Source organism: Bombina bombina, chromosome 8 (assembly GCF_027579735.1).
Source record: "Bombina bombina isolate aBomBom1 chromosome 8, aBomBom1.pri, whole genome shotgun sequence".
Lineage (NCBI taxonomy): Eukaryota > Metazoa > Chordata > Amphibia > Anura > Bombinatoridae > Bombina > Bombina bombina.
In genome coordinates this window covers 205311065-205335616 of record NC_069506.1, presented here as the reverse complement: position 1 = coordinate 205335616, position 24552 = coordinate 205311065, and the positions used below count along the sequence as shown (strand labels likewise).

The window sequence follows — 24552 nt, the reverse complement described above, 5'->3', positions numbered from 1 at the left end:
TTAGTGGTGTTTAGACGTGGGGTTTACGTTAGGGTGTTAGGTTTAAACATAACTTTTTTTTCCCCATAAACATCAATGGGGCTGCATTACGGAGCTTTACGCTCCGCGATTGCAGGTGTTAGGCTTTTCTTTAGCCGGCTCTCCCCATTGATGTCTATGGGGAAATCATGCATGAGCACGTCAAAACACTGCTTGTATTTGGGTGAGATATGGAGCTCAACGCAACCATATCGCCCGCACAAGCCGGGTTTTTGCAAACCTGTAATAGCAGCACTATGAAAGGTGAGCGGTGAAAATAACTTGCAAGTAATTAGCGAGCCAGTCATAACGCAAAACTCGTAATCTGGCTGATAGACTTTATTAAAACAAATAAAACATATCTCACAATGCATTTCTCAGTGTTATCTCACTGTTTCACCAATAACACTGAGAAAAACACTTTGAGATATTTGTATTTGTTTTATTAAAATCAATGTTTTTATAGACTGTTGCAGCATGCTTTTATTACTAGTAGTGGGTTTTTGGTATAACAACAGTGACACGAGAGCCAAGTTGGGAGATAACCAACAGTTGCATACTGTGGAGTCCAGATATTAAAGGAACATGAAACCCCAAAAATGTCTTTCATGGTTCACACAGAGAATTCAATTTTCTTGATATCCTTTGTTGGAGAAGCTGAATGCAGAGCCAATAACATGAGGCATATATCTGCAACCACCAATTTGCAGCTTCTGAGCCTACATAGATAAAAAAACAAATTGGATAATAGAAGTCAATTGGAAAGTTGTTTACAATCAAATGCTATATCTGAATCATGAAAAAAAAATTGGGGTTTTATGTTCCTTTAAACAAAAACATCAACCGGAGGGAAGAGCTTACTGAACAGCGTCTATAGGTTCAAGAGGCTTTATGGCGCTTTGGGTTCATTTGGATTCTGTTAGTATGCTTGTCAAATTTGCACTTGAATATTTATGAAGGCTGTAACGCACTACTGGAGCGCCCTCTTTTTCAATGGTCTTTCAGAATGGTGCAATTATTTCAAAGTGAGCTTTTGAAGAGGTTGCTGACTTTCCCTATTTGTACCCCTGATTGGAATGGAGAAATTTGAGATCTTTGGATCCAGAAGAGAGACTTGTTATTTGGTGTGGACATTTATATGTTTATTATTAAGGTTTTATATTTGACTGGTTGATTTTAGTGGCACATCCTGTGGTGATGGAATTTTTTTGTTTCAATACTAATCTAAAACAACATGTTTGTTTGTTGATTTCATTCTTCAGCTCAAGAACAAAACAAAAATGTAACATATCAGTCGGTCTTTAGACAGCTGCTTCTTACACTCTGCTTGCTCGCTCTCTGTGATTAACAGTCCCTTTTCTCGCGTGAGTGAAGGGGCGGGCATTACACACTCAGCAGAATGTGATATTCTGCATACCGGCCAACGGACGAACTGATCCTCTGCCTATATGCGGCGAAGGCATGAGGACTACTTCTAAAGTTTGGAAGCTGTCCGCACGGCTTTTGATACATGAGGGCCCTGGTCTTGTATACTTTATAAATAATAGCTGCCCTGGTGAATGACAACAGAGCATGTATAGACAGTCAGTTGTTGGTTAGTAGTAGTTCCAAGTCTTTCTTAGATTCAATTTCATTATGTGACTCGCATGCTTGATTCTGCCTATCTTTTCCTCCATGTCTCTGCATGCACTTGGTAAACCTACCTCCTCTATGTATGGCGTATATCCTAATGTATTGCAGATTTTCCTTCTATTGCATTTGCAAGTATTTCTGCTTATCTGTCTCAGTTTATCACCAAAAACTTTGCTTTATCTCTTATGTTGTCAAAGTGCTGATGGGTCCATGATTGCTCATGACAAATTATAAAAATCACAAAATGTCATTGGCGCTAGCATTTTAACAGGAATTTTTTTGGGGGAAATAATAAGAGAGCGATAAACAAACCCTGTAAATAAGCTGTCTGGGTTGTAATATAATATCTGTCTATAACGGTAATTGCTTAAAGGGGCGTCCTACTGCAAACATTACATGCTATACTTGATTAGAGCCTAAAATCATTTTTACATTAATGAGCCTAAATAACTATATTTAACCCCTGAATGTCCCTTCAACGTGTAATTCACTAACTAAATTTGAAACTATTAGACAATATGATTCAACATCACTGATGGAATTATGTTAATATGTTTGATGAATTTAATCATCTCCAATCAGCAGGCTCATAATCATGGAAGATTTAAACCATTATTAATAATCATTTGTAAAAAGGTACATTTGTCTAGACAAACCATCTATTGCATTTTTAGCTATGCTTATGAGGTGTACTAACATTATTAGCCCATTACTTTCTTTTGGGAACATCTTTAGCACAGCAGAGAGCAGCATAAACTTAAAGGACCACTAAATTCAGTAGAATGTCATAATTAACAAGTGCATAATAATAAGACAATGCAATAACACTTACTCTGAATTTCAAATAAGCAGTAGATTTTCTTTCGAACAAATTTACGTTTACCCCATTTTCCGGCCCTCTGTATCATGTGACAGCCATCAGCCAATCACTGAATACTACACATATAACCTTTAAACTTGAGCACATGCTGGTGACTCAGAAAGTGTGAATAGGAAAATAATGTGCAAAATTTCATAATAAAAATAAATTGGAAAATCTCTTAAGTTTAATGTTGACTTTAGTATCCCTTTAAAAGTTACAGTAGTAGTTAGTGTTAATGCTACAAGTCTGTAAAATGAATTTTTTATATATTTTTTATTAGATCAAGATTAAAAACTAATCTTACATACTTTTTGTCTGATACCAGCATTAATCAACTGACAATGCCATTGCTGGATTTAGCTATTAAATTGTGTAAATATAAACTTTTTAACCCTTTCCCACCTGCATAAAACCCTTATCTGCCTGTAGAGTAGTGGGTTTAACTGGATGAATGAACTCATTTTTAGCTGCACCATAATTTGTTCTTTCTCTTATTCATTAAAAGTATGGCTTGTTTGACGCTGTGAAATGAATGCAAAGAATACTGCAAATTAGTGAGGTTTTTTTATTCAAATACACATCTCTAGTAACTTAAAGGGACAGAAAAGCCAAAATTAAACTTGCATGATTCAGATAGAGCATGTAATTTTAAGACACTTTTACATTCACTTCTAATTTAAAATGTGCTTTGTTCTCTTGATTTCCCTGGTTGAAAAAGAATACTCACATATCTTACACTAGTGCAAGCTAACTGCTGATTGGTGTCTGCACACATGTGTCTCTCGTGATTGGCTAACTAGATGTGATCAGCTAGCTGCTAGTAGTGCAATGCTATTCCTTCAGCAAATGATAACAAGAGAATGAAGCAAATTTGATAATAGAAGTAAACCTGATGCATAAACGCATTAAAGGGATAGTAAACACCAAAAATATTATTGTTTAAAAAGATAGATAATCCCTTTATTTACCATTCCCCAGTTTTGCATAACCAACACTGTTACAGAAATATACTTGTTACCTCTGTAATTACCTTGTATCTAAGTTTCTGCTGACTGCCTCCTTATCTGAAATCTTTTGACTGACATGCATTTTAGGCAATTAGTGCTGAATCTCAAAGTGAAGGTAAACTTTAATGAATGAAAGCCTGGTTTTTAAAAATACTATTAAAAACAGGGCACTTTCATTCATCAAAGTTTAGAAAGCAGCCGTTTTGTTTAAAAACTTACCTTTGTTCTTTTCACAGCCAGAGCATCTTCCACCACCCGGAGATCCTCTATTCAACACGTCAGCAATGACTAATCCGGCTACCTCCAAATACAGGTTTCCCCCCAGGGGAGTCATTGCCTGAGGCCATGCCGTGATTGGAGGAAGCTGACGTGTGAAGAGAGGATCTCCGGGTGGGGGAAGCTGCTCTGGCTGTCAAAAGAAGAAAGGTAAGTTTTTAAACAGAACGGCTGCTTTCTAAACTTTGATAAATGAAAGTGCCCATGTTTTTTTTTTTTTTTTTTTTTTTGTTTTTAAAACAGCTTTATTGAACAAAAAAGATCAATTTACAACTTGAGTATTACCATGAACAGAAAATAAAAATGAATAAAAGAAGATTACAGAAAATTTCACGTACATAGCAAAGTCCAAGTGTCTGTATCTCCTAATGCTGTTGGATTTTACATTTATAAGCATAACATCATATAACGTTGAGTCAGAATTTTACACAATTTTACAATTTTACAGTTCTACAGGTTGCGGCCTCTCCACATTGTTACATGTAGGGTGGGAAAACATCAAAAGCGTCATAGGACCCATGGAACTCGCAAATTCCTATTGAGTTGAGAGGGCTGGAGTTTGAATTTGTGCTATGTTGTTTGTGTATGACTCCCATAATATCTTCATCTGAATGTATTTATCTGCTCTTTTGCATTTCATGTAAGCATATTCTTCTAGTTCTAATACATGATGCATCTTATGGTGCCATTGAGCTAATGTGGGGATTTCCCTACTCTTCCAATTCTTAGCCACTAAAGACTTGAAGCTGTTACTTGCAATATATAGTAGGCTCCTCTTGTAACCCTGAAATCTCCCATATACTATGTTAAATAACCATATAGTTGGTTCTGCTGATACCTCCATTTCTAACAAAGCTGAGGTTTCATTAGCTATTCTCCCCCACATTTCCTGTAAAGGCGGACATGTCCACCATATGTGTGTCATGTTTCCTGGGGTGGCCCCACATCTCCAACATCTATCATTGCTGGCTGGAAAAATCTTGTGTATTTTTGAGGGTGTGAGATACCATCTCTGAATGATTTTGAGATTTAATTCCACCAGCCTGCTAGACGCTGAGGTTTTATTTATAGATGCGAACATGTATGTCTTGTCTTTGTGTGAGAGTTCAATGTTAAGCTCTCTCTCCCAGCTATCAATGTAGTGTGGCGTATTAGAGGTCGCTTGTAGGATGGAGTATGTGAGTGAAAGAGTTCTCCTAGGTGGAGAAGATGTTGTGCACAATGTCTCAAATGGTGTGAGTGTACGCAGCAAATTTCTTTTATCATTGTGTTTGTATATGTAAGAATGACATTGTCTCAGTAAGAACCAATCCCCAAAGACCGTGTATCCCTCCTCTATCAGATCGCTTGGGGGTTTCAATCTCTGTTCATTTCCCAGGTGTAACATCATTATAGCTCTCTGGTTATTTATGGCTTGGGGGTCTCTTAGAATTTTTGCCCCTGGTGTGAAATCTGTGTTGTCAGTAAGTGGTGTCAGTGGAGAAAATCTAGATGACACATGTGGGTATTCTATGATGATTTTGTCCCATATTTTAATGGTTTCTGAGATTATTGCATTTTGGGAAATGTGCGCCGGCAACCCAACTCGCCGTTGCCAGCACATTGTCCCCAAGTGTCTCTGCTCAGATATATCATGTTCTAATTTTACCCAGGCCTTGTTGTCATAGTTTGTGAACCAGTCTACCACCCTTTGCATAAAAACTGCTTGCCTGTACTTTTTGAGATTAGGAACCCCGAGCCCTCCATTTTTAATATGTAAGAACATAAGTTTTTTGTTAATTCTGGCTTTACGTTTGTCCCAAATGTATTCAAATATGTTGTTCTGAAGGGTCGTCAGGTAGTTTATTGGTAAGGGGATGGGTAATGATTGTAGTAGGTATAACAACCGCGGCAGAATGTTCATCTTTATCACGTGAACTCTACCCAGCCAGGTAATGTGCTGGGAGCGCCATGAGGACAAATCATTAACAATGGTCCTCTGTAAGGATTTATAATTAAGTAGAAACATTTCCCGTATGGAGGGGGCCAACATAATTCCCAAGTATTTTAGGCTAGACTTCTGTATCCTGAAGGAGCATATCTCCTGTATATGTGCCTTAAGGTCTTCATTGCCTTGCAGGATTAACATTTCAGATTTGTTTTTGTTCACTAAGAAATTGGAGGCTAGGTGATAGTGATCTAATTCTTGTAATAGATGGGGAATTGACACTAGTGGGTTTGAGAGGAAAAATAGGATGTCATCTGCATATAGCAGTGTCTTATGTACTGTATCTTTTATGTGGATCCCTGAGATGTCTGTGTTAGATCTTATTTTTGAAGCTAGGACCTCCACTACGCAGGCAAACAGTAGGGGTGACAGGGGGCACCCCTGTCTGGTCCCATTGGAAATGTGGAATATATTTGATAGGACACCATTCACTCTTACCCTTGCCGCAGGGGCCGAGTACAGAGCAAAAATCTTGGCTATAAAGCCGTCATCTATCCCGAATTTTTGGAGAGTCTGGCGTAGGAAAGCCCAACCGACGCAGTCGAAAGCTTTCTCCGCGTCGGTTGAGACCACCACTGTTGGTATATTGTGTGTTTGTATATAGTTAATTAGGTGGGAAGCCCGGACCGTGTTATCTTTCGCTTCTCGCGAGTATATGAAGCCAACTTGGTCATTGGATATCATATGGGGTAGTATTAATTTGAGTCTGTTTGCTAGCATTTTCGCATAGATCTTTATGTCTACATTCAGTAGAGATATGGGGCGGAAATTTTCAGGTTTATTAGGGGGTTTTCCTTGTTTTGGGAGAACTGTTATGTGAGCCTCTAATCCCAATGGTGTAAAAGGTGAATCTTCTGTCATGTTATTAAAGAGGGGTAACATATAGGGAATCAGGAGGTCTTTGAATTTTTTAAAATATTGAGCAGTGAACCCGTCAGGTCCCGGGGCTTTGTTGGATGGGAGTTGGGTTATAACATTTTTAATTTCGTTGAATGTAAATGGTTCAAGAAGTGTTTGGTTTTGCTCTGTGGATAGCTGTGGGAGAACTATATTTTTTAGGTAATCTCGAATACTTTTATCTTTGTTTGATAGATGTATTTCTTCTCTGTGTAAGTTGTAAAGCTGTTCATAGTATGTCCTAAAGGATTCTGCTATTTGTTCAGATGTATGCACTGCTTTGTTTTGTTTATTATAAAGTGTTAGGATATAATTTTTATTAATCCTCCTTTTCAATTTCCTAGCTAATATAGGGCCACTCTTGTTATCTCCCTCGTAGTATTTTTGACTTAACCTTAAAGCCCGTTGTTTACATTCTTTGCCTAATAACAGGTTAACCCGTGTTCTACACTCTGTGATTTTTTGCAAGATATCTACTGATGTGGGGTGTTCCTTAAGTTGGCCTTCTAGTAGTGCTAGTGAGTTAAGAGTATCATTTAGTAATTTGTTAGCCTGCTTGGTTTGATAGGAGTGAATACTGATGAATTCTCCTCTAATAACTGTTTTGTGGGCGTCCCATAAAGTTCTACTATCTATAGCGGGTTGGGGAGAGGCATTGATAGAAAAGTATTCTTTGATGGATTTTTCAATCCGTTGGAAGTGTATGGGATCTTCCATAATACTGTCCTCTAATCTCCATACATATTGTCGGTTAGGGATATATGGCCAGTTAAATTCGCATCTAACCACAGAGTGGTCAGACCAAGAATTAGGGAGGATCTTCATGTGTGTGACCCAAGCTAAGCTTGTGACATCCACCATGAAATAATCAATGCGGGAGAGTCTATTATGTGGGTTGGAATAAAAAGTAAACTCCCTACTGTCAGGATAGAGTATTCTCCAAGCGTCATGTAAGGTCATGTCCCTCATGTGTGTCTTGACAGAGTTGATAATCCTATGTGGGACAGAGGAAGTTTGGGTGGAATTGTCCAGTGTAGGATTCAGTGTTAAATTAAAGTCCCCTCCCATTATTACTGCCCCTTTTGACATCTCTAGGACCAAGTTGGATAAATGTTTAAAAAATTTATCTTGTTTTGTGTTTGGGGCATATACATTTATTAGTGTAACCATGGAGTTGTAGAGCTTGCCTATCAAGATGAGGTATCGCCCGTCTTTGTCAGTGATCTTCTTGATTAAAGTGAATGTTAACCTTCTATTAATGAGGATGCCCACCCCGTTCGTCTTAGTAATATTGGATGCATAATATGTAGGGCCAAATTTGTATTCGAATGTTTTGGGTTCCCTCCCCCTCATGAAGTGAGTCTCCTGTATAAAAACCACATCTCCCTTCTTTTGTTTAAAGTCCCTCAATGCTAAATTTCGTTTATATTGGTTATTGAGTCCCTTTGTGTTGGCTGTGATAAAATTCAAATTACTTGTCTTTTGTGCCTGCATTCTACATTGTTGTGAAACATATATAATATGTGAAAAGGATCATTATTACCTGAGAGGCGAAGTGAGTGACAAACCCTACAACCATCCTTTGTGTAGAGAGGACTCTGCGGGCCATGGTGACGCATGTGTAGAGAAGACCGCACCTGCATTGGTATGGAAGCATGGATTTGCTCGCATTCTGACATTACGCATAAGCTAATGAGAAAATAAAACAAAGAACAAAGAAAACAAAAAACATACAAAAACATAACAATACATATAACCTCTTGGTCAAACCCACCAAGTGAGGTAAGCATCGTACTGAGGAGTTTGCTCAATACCTATTCCCTTATCATAATAACATTTTCTTTGTTTTGAAACAGAGAGTATAACAAATAGCAAAATAAAGCTGTTGTGGCAGCTCATAAGAACAAGGCTAAACTTAAACTAAATTAAATATTTCAAACTAACTTAACTTCCCCTCTCACCAACTTCCTCCTATCGTCAAGAAAGGCTTCAACTTAAACTAAACAAGACTCGAAGAAATAAGTTTTAGGGGACTCAACCTAAAGGACCTCATATTTATATTGTCCCTAATGTATTACCACTAGGGAGGATGGGATATCACCGGAAATATCCCCTACGGTGTCATTGCTGTGACATCCCCCAGCCTGTCCAAAGGCTTGAAATAAATGTCATATGTTGACTTTGTCTCCATTTAAGTTCGGACCAGCTGGGGTTTTTTGTTGTTTTCTTTTCGGGGGAACTTTTGTCCAACTCTGAGATGGACCTTTGGCCAGTTGGTGTTGTTTATGTGATTCTGAGCCCTCCAGTCGGACATCCGATGGATGGGGTTGTTGGAAAGAAAGGCCCAGTGCCTCAGAGAGGAGTGGTAAGTCCTGTTCGTTTCTGTAGGTAATGGAGCGTCCTTCGTGGGTCACATTCAAGCTGAACGGGAATCCCCATCTGTATCTGATGTGTTTGTCTTGCAAGACTTTAGTAATGTATCGTACCTCCTTTCTCCTCTGGACTGTAGCAGGACTTAAATCCATATAAATCTGTAAGCTATGATCCAGGTACTGGATAGTGGGTGTCGAGCGGGCCGCCTGCCACACCTTCTCCTTATCAGTGTAGCGCAGGTATCTTAATATTATGTCCCTGGGGGGAGCGTTGGGTGGAGGGGGTGGTCTTAATGCCCTATGTGCCCTGTCTAGTTCCATATCTGGAGCCTGTGGATCCTTTAGTAAAAACTTGAAAAGGCCCTGTAGATAGTCAATAATATCAGACTGTAACACTGATTCTGGGACCCCTCTGATCCGTAAATTGTTACGACGCCCCCTATTGTCTAACTCTTCAACTTTGTCCTGTAGCGTCTCTATTTGAGCGTACTGAACATTTGTTTGAGTGGTAATATTATCAATTAGGGAGTTTACTGTATCTTGCGATTCCTCCACACATTCAATCCTCTGCCCTATTTCATTTATGTCCCTCTTCATATTTGCCAAATCTGAGGTAATAATGTCCTTGAGGGCATCGAAATCTGCCTTTGTGGGCAGATTAGCAATGTCTGCTTTAATCTGAGCTGCATAATCTGTGGGAAGATCAGTTAAGATAGAGGGTGAGGAAGCAGTGTTGTTAGATTGCTGTGAGCAGGTGTCTGTGTCAGTGCAGTTGTTAGTTGAACTCTGGAAGAAGCTGCTGACCGAAGTTGGCAATGAGGCCTGACTTTTAGTAACTTTGTCCCCTTTCGACCTTGATTTAGCAGACATTTTTTTTTTTTTTTTTTTTATTCTGTAATAGTGTCTTTGACACTTGTAGGTTAGGGAAGGGAGTGTAGGCCCAAAAGAAGATTTAAGCAGCCCAGCACAACAAGTTAAATCTATTTCCAGGGCTCTGATCTTAGTTGCAGGGCGTAGTGATTGTATCAATAGTATATGCCCCAAATCTCCATTACTATTAGTATCATGTATCAGGGCATGTTGCGTTGACTTCTCCCTTTAAAAACTTGCACTCAGCGATTAGTCTCTTATTATACAGGTGTGCCTGTTCTGGGTAACATATTTGACAGTCCCCGTTTACTTTAATATGCCCTTGTACCTCATGTTTGTGCTCCGTGTCCGGGGATTCTTTTCACTGCATGCCACGTGGGTTGTAATGGCGTTGGGCTGGAGCGGGTAAAAGTGATTTAGAGAGCTTGCCGCCTCCCGATCTGATAGTCGATCCGATAGTCACCTCCGTGTGTCTGGTATCTCCGCCCGCGATCATACAGCTGTAGAGGCGGTCTGGTGTTTACCGCAAGCCAAGCCCGGTCTCGCGCCGTAAGTTACATGCGCTCACAGGCCCAGGTCTGCATGTTAGAAAAATCTCCGGTGCCTCTATGATTCTGCGGTAGTGTTTTCACCCAGGCGTGCCCAGCCTGTTTACGGATGTTAGGCTGCACAAAGCAAGATTGGTAGGCTCTGTTTCACCTTATCTTTTTGCTCAGGAATGGTAATTGTGCCCGGAGCTTTAGTCACCAGCAGCCATTCCTCTGCCTGGCCAGGCTCCGCCCCAAGTGCCCATGTTTTTAATAGTATTTTTAAAAACCGGGCTTTCATTCATCAAAGTTTACCATCACTTTAAATAACTTCACGTGCGTGAGCACAGTGTTATCTATAGGAAACACACAAACTAACGTCCTCTAGTTGTGAAAAACTGTAAAATGCATTTAGATGAGAGGCGGCCTTCAAGGTCATAGAAATTAGCATTTGAGACTACCTAGGTTTAGCTTTCAACTAAGAATAACAAGAGAACAAAGCAAATGTGATGATAAAACTAAATTAGAAAGTTGTTTAAAATTACATGCCCTATATGAATCATGAAAGCTTAATTTGGACTTTACTATCCCTTTAAGAACAGTTTATACTTTCAACAATAAAAATAACATCTACAAGAATGCAGAAAAACAGAAGGGCACCTCCTAGTGTAATATAGTACAGACTATAAACAAATGCTCAAATGTGATCAGCAGGTACTCACAAATATGGCAGCACCCACTCGTGATTAGTAATGCATGCTGGGGTCTCTCAGTGTCCCAGCTCACTGTTCAAGGGATCTCTCACACTCCTTTGTCCAGGGTGTTTGCTCCAAACAGAAAAACTCAGGCTCTCAGTCAAGTGAAATAAAGCTATTCACTTTATTAAAATCCAGTATAAAAGACACAGTGTATAAAAGTATCACTATGTATTAAAATCGTGCAACTAGTTTCTCAGCTGACACGTTGTTTCATCAGGCATCTAAAACTGAACTGAGAGTTCTGAGCTATAAACTAATCTTACCCAATCAAACACTGAACATGTTGTCACACCTCTACAACCAGCTGTTAACAATGCAGGTTAGTTCTCAACTTAACCCCTTACTCACAGAAACCATTTCTATTATCAAATATAAACAAAACTCAAATTATTCATATGATCACAACTTAGAACCAATTCCCCTGATGTGTGTAGCAGGATGGTTCCCATTATATAGTTAGTAAGAAACATTATGTTGTATTTATTTATTTATATCAACACTGTGTGTCTGTTTTTATATATTCAATCCCTATATGGAAATACCCGATATCTGTGTGGCTTCCTAAAAAAACAGTTTTCGATATGAAAAATAAAAGATTATACTTCTTCTTTATTACCCATCTTTATGAGATCGTTATCCAATGGCTCACATATCCACAACATTAAAGTTGAACTTTCTCCCTGTAGTGTATAGTGCCAATACACTCCCCTCTACTGCGTCATCCCTGCAGTTCTTCTTTACCGACCGCTATTGGTCATACTATCGTAGGGGGGCATGATAACTCTGAGCCGTCAGGCTCTTCTAATATCTGTCTTTCGTTTAGCGGTCCACACATCGGACAAATGCCGAATACATACCACTCCTACACAAAACGACCACAACTGAGAACAAGCTCCAAAGTACAATAATACCTCTATCCCACACGCTGTGCGTGTCCACTTTTGCCTATATATATTAACATTAAATTCTAACGTGTTGCATAAGAGCTGCCCTAATAAACAAACTTTTTATTATGCATACTAGTTATGAACTATAAGGAAGATTTTGCAAACAAACTAAAAATGTAACAAATGATATGAAGTCTAATAATGGTACAGTGATACTTGTTCACTATAAGTTATGAAGAAAAAAACGCCTAATACGATGAACTAAATGTGTGCTGTAGTGCCCCTAGTGGAGTACCCTACGTGACTAATGATGTTCATATTGGGTATGTTAATGGATGTGTATATGATGTGAAATACCTATTGTGCTACTAATCTATTTGACTATATGTATGTATGTGGGTGAATGTGTAAAAGATGTAAAATATCTATTAGACTACTACTCTATTCTACTAGAAGTTTATACATGTTTATGCTAGTGAGTAGTGCTACTATTCTATTTCATTCATTCTAAAATGTGATAGTGATAATGATAATATTGATTACAAGAGGATGTGCAATCGATACTACAAGTTTGGTAATTATGAAATATACTAGTAAACCCCAACTATCAAGTAAAGAAAGATATGGGTGTTCTATATCTGATATATTCAGTGATTATATCTACATTTATCTTTGATAAGTGAGGCATGTGAGTATAATATGTATAAATCTAATAGTGATCTATCTTAAATATAAGAATCTAATAAAGATCCATGTGTTATTTCATATAAATATATATACCTATATCTACGTATTGTCTATGATGTGTAAAACCAGTGAATATAATAAGTGATAGTCTGTTCATGGTCTATCCTATGTGAAAGAATCTAATAGATATCTATGTGACATTACATATAGTCCCTGTATTGTCTATGATGTGTAAAACCAGTGAATATAATAAGTGATAGTCTATTCGTGGTCTATCCTATGTGAAAGAATCTAATAGATATCTATGTGACAGAACATATAGTCCTTGTAGAATTGATGTTGTGATATGTATGTCTAATATACAGGAGTCCGCTGATGGACCCTAATCTTCAATTTTATTTAATGCCTATAACCTAATGTGTACCTATCTATATCCCAACTAAATGAGCAAAATATAAAGATGTTGTCTTCCATATAGTCCTCTCAAAAGGCCAATTTATTATCTCGTATGTCTGTGCAGATCATAAATTAAATTTTATTTTTATATATATTAAATGGACTCCTTACCTATGTATATATATATGCATGTATGATCATGGACTCCCTGATATACACATCGAGGGATTACAATAAAAAATACATCGTATTGGGTACAAGAAATTGTCCATTATATAATGACAATACAGTATATATCTCTTATTAAAATGCTGCCATATCAAGATTTTCGTTTAGCCTTCCCGGAAATAGGCTTCCAAACTTATAAATCCAATATGTCTCTCTTTGCCTCAAGCAGGTCAAACGATTGGTGCCCTGCTTGTAGGGAACCCTTTCCAGGGGGGTTATGCGAAAAGTACATTTTTGACCCTTATGGCATTTAATAGCGTGTCTTGATACACTATGTTTCTGACTGCCTTTCTTGATATTCCTAAAATGTTCCCCCCAACGTCTCCTGACCTTGCAAGTCGTGCACCCCAAATACTGGACCCCACATTCGCATGTTAGTAAATATACTACAAAACTGGAACTACAGTCTAGCCTCTCTTTAAGATTATAGGTGTATCCTGTCACATTAGATGTTAGATGTGGCCCCATGTGTGATAAAATGACACATCTTGCATCTCTTTATTTTACATTTATATGACCCTTTTAGGGAATTATTTGCTTTTTCTATACCAGTCATACTAATCCTTCTCTAATTCATGACTACTTTACTGGGGGCTAGTCTACTTTTAATCGTGGGGGCTCGCCTATAGGTAATTGACGGTTGGTCCTCTAGTAAGTGTTTTAGGATAGGATCTCTTTTCAGTAGGTGCCAATGTTTGGTCATAATCTTTTAATTCTTCTAAAGTTTGAATTATAATTAGTTATAAAAGCTGTTTTTTTTCTTTTTGATACCTGAAATACGGCGGAGAAGGTCTTCTTCCAGACGGCTCCATCATCTTCTATCTTTATAGATAGGCAGTGTGGAGTGGAGGTGCGTAGCTGGTGTCCCCGATGCGTGGATCCTCAGCGGCGGGCCTCGGCAGTGGAGGTCCTTGGCACCATGGAAGCTCCTCTTCATGCGATCATCCATTTCTTTTTTGGGGTGGCTTTTTTTTTAGAGGTTTTTTTGGGCTGGATAAAGCTAATTGACCTTTTAAGGGCAGTAAAAGAGCTGAATGCCCTTTTAAGGGCAATGCCCATACAAATGCCCCTTTAGGGGCAATGGGTAGTTTAGTTTTTTTTTAGTGTTAGGTTGTTTTATTTTGGGGTTTTTAGTGGGTGGGGGGTTTTACTGTTAGGGGTAATTGGTAATTTGTTTAGTTAAAAGAGCTGTTTAACTTCAATTCCCTAAAAAGCCTTTAATGGGCTAATGGTAGTTTAGTATTAGATTAGGGAGTGTTTTTATTTTTGGAGGGATTTTTTATCGGGGTATTAATTAAGTTTTAAATTTTCTTTGGATAGCTTTGTATATTTTTTTCTGTAATTTTACATTTTTTATTTTGTGTAATTTTAGCTTTTGGGTTTGTAGTTTTTTGTTTTTTTAAATAGACTGCCATCTGGGCAGGCTTATCGTCTAGTACATAATAAAGTCACAAAGTATTTCTTATTAAATCTCCATTTTAGTAGATCTACTTTGAATGGTTTCTAGTGTCAGGTCTCACTGTGAGACAGAGTAAACCATTTGTGACAGACCCCTCTGTCAGTACTGGAAGGGTTAACTTTGTTCAGCTTTGAGAAACTATTTTCTAAAGACAGGTTTCCTGGCAGCAGCTATTGTTTACTGTAATTAAGTTTAAGTGATAAGCGTTCACATTGTTTAATCACCTCCAGAGTCAGACTGCCAGGTGTGAAAAAGGACTCCATTGTTTTCTTGTGTTTAAATTGTTTATCTGGTTAAGTAATGTAATTCTATTTTATCCTGTAAAAGGGCATCTTCCCTCTATCTAATGTACTATCTTCTTCCAACCCCCGATCTGGTCTCCTAGGGAGTGTCAACCAGGTGAGAGACTTGCATAAATACTCTGCATATAGCCCTCAATAAAACTCATTCTGTTTTACCCTCAAGATGGAGCTTGATCTCATGTTTGGGGGGAATTAGCTGGGTTTTGTGTTGCTGATCCCATATTCAGGACATCTTTCATCTGGTATTAACCCTTGGTATCCGGGTTATAACATAACAACTGGTGGCAAGTGACGGGATGGTCCTCATCGCCCAGAATATCAACTACACATCCGGACCTAATGGGAGTACCATATGAAAGGCTGAAAAGAACTACCCTTAAAGACCTGCTAGAACAACAGGGCCGACAAGCCAGTAACCTCAGGAAGAGGGAGATTATTACAATACTGACCGAGATGGACAGAGTACCAGGGCCCGAAGGAACCAATGAGCCCAGCATATCAGATAGAACCCCCGAAGAAGCAAGCTTTGACCGGGTGGTTAAAATAAGACTGGCACATTATGGCCCCAATCCATCTGTCGAAATTATCGACCGGGTCATAGCAGCTGTGGAGGCCAACCTACTTCGCCAAAGCGGCGCTGCAGCAGCCCAAGTCACAGCAACCCCAGTGGAAAAGAGAAAAGTACATTTTGCAGCTTTTAAAAACTTCCTGGAAACAGAAGGAGAGATTGATGGGTACCTTGCGGATTTTGAGAGGCAATGTGCCCTACACAAGGTACCCGCAGAGGACTGGGTCACAATATTATCCGGAAAATTATCCGGCCAGGCCAGCGAGGCTTTTCGGGCTTTTCCAGATGAAGAAGTTGGGGATTATAATGCTGTAAAAGAGGCTCTGCTCTCCAGGTATGCGATTACACCAGAGGCATACAGGAGACGGTTCAGAGACACTGTTAAACTAGCTGGAGATTCCTACGTCGAGTGGGAATGTAAGGTGCACCGCACAGCAGCTCACTGGATGGCGGGGTGCGAAGCCGTATCCGGGGAAGAGGTGCTGCAGCTATTCCTGTTGGAACATTGCTTCGACAAGTTATCCGCAGGAGTTAGAGAGTGGGTTCGGGACCATAAACCCTCCACCCTGCATGAAGCTGCTCACCTGGCAGATGAGTATACGGATGCCCGCAAACTGGACACTGCTACAACTAAGATCCCTGCCAGAGTGGAGTACAGACGCCCAGTCACCCCAGCAGCTACCAGTTACCAACCCCTGGCGCACCGCTCTACCACACGGCCTCCAACCACAAACTCTCCTCAGACAGCCCGGTTCAACTCACGGGACTACTGACAGCCTATTCGGTGCTTTGGATGTAAGCAACTAGGGCACAAAAGACCAGAGTGTCCCCTAAACACAGCGAACCAAGCACAGTCCTAGAGAAGACCCGCTGGCGGAAACCCACGTAACCCTCAGCCTGCGGCCCACTACGTAGAGGAGGAAGAATGCTGGGGCATCCTACATGAAGCAGACCCCGTGCAAGCTGCCCACCGGGATAACCGGCCACTGGTTAAAGAGAATGGGAAGGAGGTCAGTGGTCTACGGGATACTGGTGCTACCATGACCTTGCTCCAAAATAACTTGGTGTCTGAGAAACAGCACACCAGAGACACTGTGGCTGTGAGGGTAGCAGGGGGCACTCTGTTCCGCCTACCTGTTGCCCGGATACATTTGGATTGGGGAGTGGGCACTAGACATGTGAATGTGGGGGTCATGAAGGACTTACCAGCTGATGTTCTCCTTGGAAATAACTTGGCCCCCCTTGTTTCTGCCTACGCTCCCATGGGTCCCGCCGATGTTAACCCTGTGACTACCCGTGCCCAGATCCGTGCCACAGAGACTGACCCACCTGCTGCTGAGCCCCAGGATGCTGAGCTTGGTAAATCTCTATCCGCCATTGATACATGGAAGTCCCGTTACAATGCGCTGATGAAGGAGAAGAGTCAAGTAGAGGATGAAATGGTCACGTTAAACAATCACGTAACAGTGCTAGAGAGAGAAGTGTGAGAGAAGAGGAGCGCAGAGGAAAAAGCGCGTTTAGAATGGGAATCTCTGCTAGACAAGCTGCACCGACAGACTGCAGAAAACACCAGCTTCAGAGTGGAACATGAAACATTAAAGACAAACTTAGCGACACTGGAGGAGAAGCTGACGCTGGCTCATAGTGAGGTGCAGCAACTCAAGGGCAACCTACGTCAGTATGAAGGGCTTGTGGATACCTATAAAGAGCAGGTACAAAAAACTTGTAAAGATTTTGAAGGACTGTTTAGCCCTAGTCTGGGCACTGAAGAAGTTGAACCCTTATTTATACGGACAGGAATTCTCTCTCATAACGGGAATGCAGATGGATTGTCCCGGCAAACTGACATGCCTACCACCTCCTAGTCCGGTCATCCCCAAGTTGACCCACCAAAGGGTCAAGCCGGGTCTGCCGGAGTGTCCCACCAGGAGGGAGCCGTGTGACAGACCCCTCTGTCAGTACTGGAAGTGTTAACTTTGTTCAGCTTTGAGAAACTATTTTCTAAAGACAGGTTTCCTGGCAGCAGCTATTGTTTACTGTAATTAAGTTTAAGTGATAAGCGTTCACATTGTTTAATCACCTCCAGAGTCAGACTGCCAGGTGTGAAAAAGGACTCCATTGTTTTCTTGTGTTTAAATTGTTTATCTGGTTAAGTAATGTAATTCTAATGTATCCTGTAAAAGGGCATCTTCCCTCTATTTAATGCACTATCTTCTTCCAACCCCCCCATCTGGTCTCCTAGGGAGTGTCAACCAGGTGGGAGACTTTCATAAATACTGGGCATATAGCCCTCAATAAAACTCATTCTGTTTTACCCTCAAGATGGAGCTTGGTCTCATGTTTGGGGGGAATTATCTGGGTTGTGTGTTGCTGATCCCATATTCAGGACATCTTTCATCTGGTACTAACCCTTGGTATCCGGGTTATACCATAACACCATTGTTTTGATTGACTTCTCCATATCACACCATGGATAATCATGTTCACACTGTGAAAGGAAATAATGGAGGAAATTGGTATGTAAAGTTCCTATATAACAACCATTTGGCATTTTTTCTTAAAAACTAAAATAATTGAATTCTGAAAAAAATATCACAGTAATCATCTTGAAAAATGGTGTGTGTGTGCCATCTACAGACACAACAGAAAATTAGGCTGGTCTTCTAAATTTTACAGAGGTGCTTTGTATTCCTAGGCTAGCCTTACTATAACAGGTTCCAAGGAGAGGGCATAGGCTTGCAAGCTGGTACTTTGGATAGAAGTTCCGAAGTCAGGTGCCAAGGGATGATTATCATTCATGCTTAGAAATAGAGTGAAGGCCAGAACTAGGAAAACCATCAATAAATAATCAGAAGAATAACGACTGTGTAGCCAAGATCAGGGAACAAGATAGGGTCTGTTAAATGCAAGCAAAAGAAAGGAAGACAGAACTATAGTACAAGGCGTTAGTTAAGCTCTGTAGAAAGAGCTCGCTGGAGTAGAATCATCTGACATGGATGTATCAAAATATTGAAGCACCTGGTTTAAGGAATTCTGGGAATTTATTGTGCTTTAATAAGGAAGAGTCACCACCAACAAACATTAAGCTGCATTTGGTTTTGGGTGCACACAATGTGGGACATGACAGAACATGGATTTAATGTCCCTACCATGAGTTCATGAATTCATGTCTCAGGTTGGATGCAGTAACCAACCATTTGCAGTCCCTGGCAGGCTGACAGATACATGAGAGCAACTGTACACATGACAAATTTAACAAAAACACACATAACATTATCACCAATTCAGACATCACTTATGAGATCAAACACTTTAATGAACATATAACATTTCAGATGATATCATCAATTACATCATTGCTGCTAGCAAACATCGCCAAATGTGTATATATATATATATATATATATATATATATATATATATATATATATATATTGAAAGGAATAGTCTAGTAAAAATTAAACTTTCATGATTCAGACAGAACATGCAATTTTAAGCAACGTTCTCACTTACTCCTATTATCAATTTAAAAAGTTTAATTTTGACTACTCTATTCCTTTAAAAGTTTGATAAAATGTTTTAAATCTAATAAAATAAATAGACAAATACTAATTTATTTATTTAATTTATTAGATAAGTAAAATATTTATACATTTTAAAGTTAGCTTTAAGATGGTGAATTTAAGAAATATTATACTTTTTATACTATTGGATATTATTTATGTGTATATTAAAAATAAAATTATTTTAAAACATTTATTATAAACATAATTTTAATTTCTCATTAATGCTTTTTGTGAAACTCAAAGAGACACAAAAAAACCCATATTTCATGATTCATATAGAACATACACTTGTAAACAACTTTCCAATTTACTTATATTATGAATTTTGCTTCATTCAAAAGCAAATTAGATAATAGACATATACTGGTAGTTGTTTAAACTGCATGTTATATCTGAATTATGAAAGTTACATTCTTACTTCACTGTCTCTCTAAATGGCCATTATTGGATGTTAGTGTATGTTATATTGGTATACCATTTTTCTAGTTATGTGTACAGACAATGTAAATGGGTATATCCTTGTGAACAATATCAGCTATTTCAAACACAAAATTAAACATAAAGAAGGAATTCATCATACAAATAACACTCCACAGTAAGCATAACAAGCCATTTGGAACAAATGATCAGTGTCCTTTTAATTATGGTAAATTACATGAAAAGTTGTATTCACAGTTATGTAGTTGGTTATGTTGTAGATGATATCATGTGTAATGTATGAACTGAGGACTTTTTTGACATCATAGAGGATGTGAATGCTATTACTTGTGATGTCAGCAATTATATAAAAATGTCTTGGTTATTGAAAAAATAAATATTTTATATGTTTTGATAGAGGAAAAGACAGACAGGTTGACCGATATTTGACACATAGATAGACAGAAATATAGATAGATGATAGATTGACAGATAGATAGATGATATAAGAGAAATTATACCACACTGCAAGATTTATGTTACATACAATGTACTAGAAGGTTTATTAACTGAAATGATCTGCTGATTAAACACATTTACCATTTTTTTTTACTTCAGCAGAAATTAAACACCTTACACCTTCCAACATCATTTCTTGAAGTGTTTACTGAAGACTCCCTAAAGTCCTTCTGGAACAGCAAAGTGCAGGATTTAATGATAGGTTGCCTCAGACAGAGGGAGGGAGGCATGTAGAAAATGGTTTATTTGATTTTGTTTGTGCTGAGTTAGATTAATCATAACGTGTGGGTAATGACCACCCAAGAGACCTTACAGTAGCAGAACAATGAAAAATTGAGGAAAAAGTTAAAGAGTATGAACAAATCTCAATGTTCTACTAGATTTTCCTAAAGACTTATCAAGGTGTTCTTTGGTTAAACTAACACTGAAAGTTTAATTTGGTAGTGCAAGTGTGTCAGTTGATTTTGTATAAGAGACAACATGAGTATTCCGACACTGGATGCTGAAACTATAGATATTTAGATTACCTGTAAACAATTGTAGTATAGTTTTAAAGGAGCAAGGAAAGATTAAAGTTTATCATATTTGAAGGATAAACAATTAAACTGTTAAAGATACAATAAAACAACATTCTTTGATGCACTTTTTTCAATTCTTCACAATTTACTTTATGTCAATACTCTTTTGAAAAGTGATTCAATTTGTGGTGTCATAACTTTGGGTAGCCTACTGTGTAAAAACACCAGATCTATTTAATGTAAAAAAAAAAAAAAAACATTTCCCCCAATACAATCAAAACACTCTAGAGAAGGTTCTGTCTTCATCTTTGTCTTAATAAGGGCACTCACATGTAACCTTTGATTGGTGTATAATAGACCACACTCGAGTGAACTGGAAATAAAATTGTTATCAACCAGTAACCAGCCCCCACTCTTTTTCCTTATTCACTTTCCTGGAGGTAACTGATTTTCGAGAGATAGAAATCAAATAGAACCACATTGGCTAAATACACTATCATTATTGTGCATCATTTTCTAGGGTTAGATTATCTGGGTTACTATATTTAGATAGTGATATTGAACAAACTGAGCTTATGATAGCTAAAGTTCCTCTGTACAATTAGGACTGGATGTTTTTACTTTTGGTATTTCCTTGGATGCTTGTTTAATACATTTTATAGTTTGTTTACATCTTTTAATTTCATACATATATTAATTGTATACCAATAAAATCATTTAAGAGAAGTGAGTCAACAGTACTATCCATACAAAGTTATTATTAGGGGTATATTTTTTATGTAGCACAAAGAAGCACCAGAGAATATGAAATGATCATCAAAGTTGATCTGATCAGAAGTTAAAGTGAATATAAAGTTGAAGGAATTAGTGCCTGGTTTTTAAAAAATACTATTAAAAACAGGGGCACTTTCATTCATTAAACTTTACATTGCAAAGCTTTTTTAAATACTTACATTTTTTTTAGGAAACCCAGACCGGCAATCTTCCGCCTGCAGCTCCTCTGTACATAGCACAGCTATGATGAAACCGGCATCCTCAAATCATGGCCTGCACCCCGATGCGTCCAGCTTGTGAGGCCACGCAACGATTGGAGGAAACTGGTTTCATCATCTATAAGTACAGCATGAGAAACGGGCAGAGGATCGCCAGTCTGGGTTTCCTAAAGAAAAAGCTAAGCACTGAAAGTGCCCCTGTTTTTTGTCTAACAACTACATTTAGTAAGGTAAAAAATTATCGCATCTGGCATGTGTCCATTTTATACAGCATAAACAAAGACTCACTTTACTCTAGTTACACCTGCTTTTTAGTTCATGTGAGTTTTCAAACATGAACTCTTCCTGTGACATATATTAGGAAACATTAATATTTGAAATGCAAAGCTCAGTCATCCATCTCATGAACAATGTTGCAGCCTTAAAACAAAAATATATTAGGACAAATATCCATTCTTACGGCTTAACACAATCAACAATTATTATTCAAATACAAAAACCTAGATCCACAGCAATACTATACAAACCAATTAACTTGAAATTCATACTTATCATGTATAGTTCACTTATAAAGGTCATTTCTCTTATGTTAAACCAAACATTCCAAAAATGATTTTATTAATTGAATGTCCCTGTTTTCATGGGTTGACTAATTTAGCTACTTTTCCCTACACAGCCTAATATTAGTGCCAAACATTTATGATATCATATAGGAGATTAAACCCATTCTGTAATCAAGTTTTTATTTTAAGAATCTAGAATATTTCTCCCTTACATAAAATCCACATGCTATCACCTCCCCTTTGGGTTAAAGAACTTTAGCTATCCATTTTAATATTCTCGTGTCTTTCTTGTGTATGTTAATAAAATGCATTGATTTATTGTTCGACTTTATGTAACCCAGATAATCACTGATCCTTGTTTTCAATTTCATTGTGGCCATATGTACATATTGCAGCTGATATGTTTTACCAAGTTGTTTATGGAGCAATTTATGCAACTTTGTATTTAAATATCTTCTCCAGTTGCATAGGACTCAAAGTTGTTTGATATTTTAAAAGGTCACTAAACGCAGAAGAAAATTATAATCAGTAAATGCATAATAAAAAGGCAATGCAAAATAACAGTTTAAATTGAGTAGTAATTTTTTTCCTATTAAATTTTAAAGTTAGTTATATTTTCCCTGCCACTGCATCGTGGACAGCCGTCAGCTAATCACAAAATGCATATATATATAGTCTGTCAATCTTGCATATGCTTAGTAGGCTCTGGTGTCTCAGAAAGTGTGCATATAAAATTATTGTGCACATTTAGATAATGTAAGTGAATTGGAAAGTTGTTTCAAATTGTGTACTCTATCTGAATAATGGAAGTTGAATTTTGAATTGAGTATCCCTTTAAGAAAATAGCAAACTTTACATTGAAAATATAATTGACTGTAAGTCCCTCTGCATTGTACCCAAGAGTTTTGCTTTTTGGTTTATATATCCTTCTCAGTGCTGCTATATTCCAAATAAATATTTTTCAAGTATAGATAAATCTACTTAATTTACAATGTGTTTGAGTTTGTCATCTGCTCCTGGAATGGGAAAATACTTTCTAATCATCCCACGGATCACACTGACTTGTATACCTACCTGTGGTAATTGTGATTTTGTTGAGGTTTGTTTTAGACATGTTTCCTTTTTTCTAGTCATATTATCTACTAATATGTGTGTCCTTTGTACAAGTTCTTGAGGAAAACCTTTTTTTCAATCTTCCTGCAAGCTGTTCATTTACTAATTTGCAATCCTCCATATTTGAGTAGTTTATTTTAATCTAAATACATTGTCCCTTTGCAATTGCAAAATCAACAGAACTTTATTACTAGCACTTGAATTCCAACTATACACGTTGTAAGGAAATAATTAAAAATAATTTTAGTGGTAGAATTCTAAAATGGAGGCTTTAATGCATTTTGAAAGAAAAATATATTTAGGTGGCCAATCATCAAATCAGCCTTACAGACAGAGCTTGATTGGACAGAAAAATCAATAAGCAGAGTAATATTATAGCATAGAAAATTAAAAGTTTTTTGTAAGCTGATTATGTTATTTGTTTGTATTAATTGGTTTTGCGGTAGGGAGCCATTAAAGAAGGCTGAAAATTTACTAAGAAGCAAAATGGAAGCTAATGAGCACGATATCCTTACTGTTTGATGCAGGTCAGGAATCCCGATACGGAAGACCATCATGCTAAAATTGGAGTCGTCAGGAACTGACATGGACCTCTCCTTTATTCTTCGTGCTGCTACTGAGGATGATGAAAGAGGGTTAGGACCAATATTGTTGGTCACAGAAGTGGGATTGTTTTTCCCTCCAGTGTCCTCTCTGGAGCTGTCTGAGTCCGACTCTTCCCCAGGGTATTCGGAGATACTCCTCCTCTCCTCCTCGCTTGACACAGGACTCTGGGGCATTGTCAGGAAGGCAGGACCACAGCAGCATTACAGGGCCAGCTAAAGGCATCAAAAAATAAAAAATAGTATAAGTGCACAATATGGATAAAATATAAAATAGAATAGTAAAAATGCAATAAGACACCCAGTTTAAAGGGGCATTCCAGCCTAAATTGTAACACACACAGATGCATTTCTATTTTGAACAGAAGCATGTTTGCAATATACATGTATTAGAAAAAATGCTTCTAGTAAAAGCTATACCTGTTTCAAGAGTGTATTTAATTATGTATTGTGCGCCAGCATTTTAAACACAGTACTAGCTCAGAAAGCCTGGGGCGCTTTTATCATCTGGTAAATACTCAATTTGCAT

General features: G+C 38.0%; 1 protein-coding gene across 1 annotated transcript in view; it reads right to left on the bottom strand.

The window, feature by feature from the left end:
* Positions 1–24200, bottom strand: part of SHANK1 (SH3 and multiple ankyrin repeat domains 1) — a 639575-nt gene extending 615375 nt beyond the window's left edge. Inside the window, 1 exon segment of the mRNA XM_053691067.1 lies at positions 23937–24200. Coding sequence (XP_053547042.1) covers positions 23937–24200 — 264 coding nt within the window.
* Positions 24201–24552: the final 352 nt, after the last annotated feature.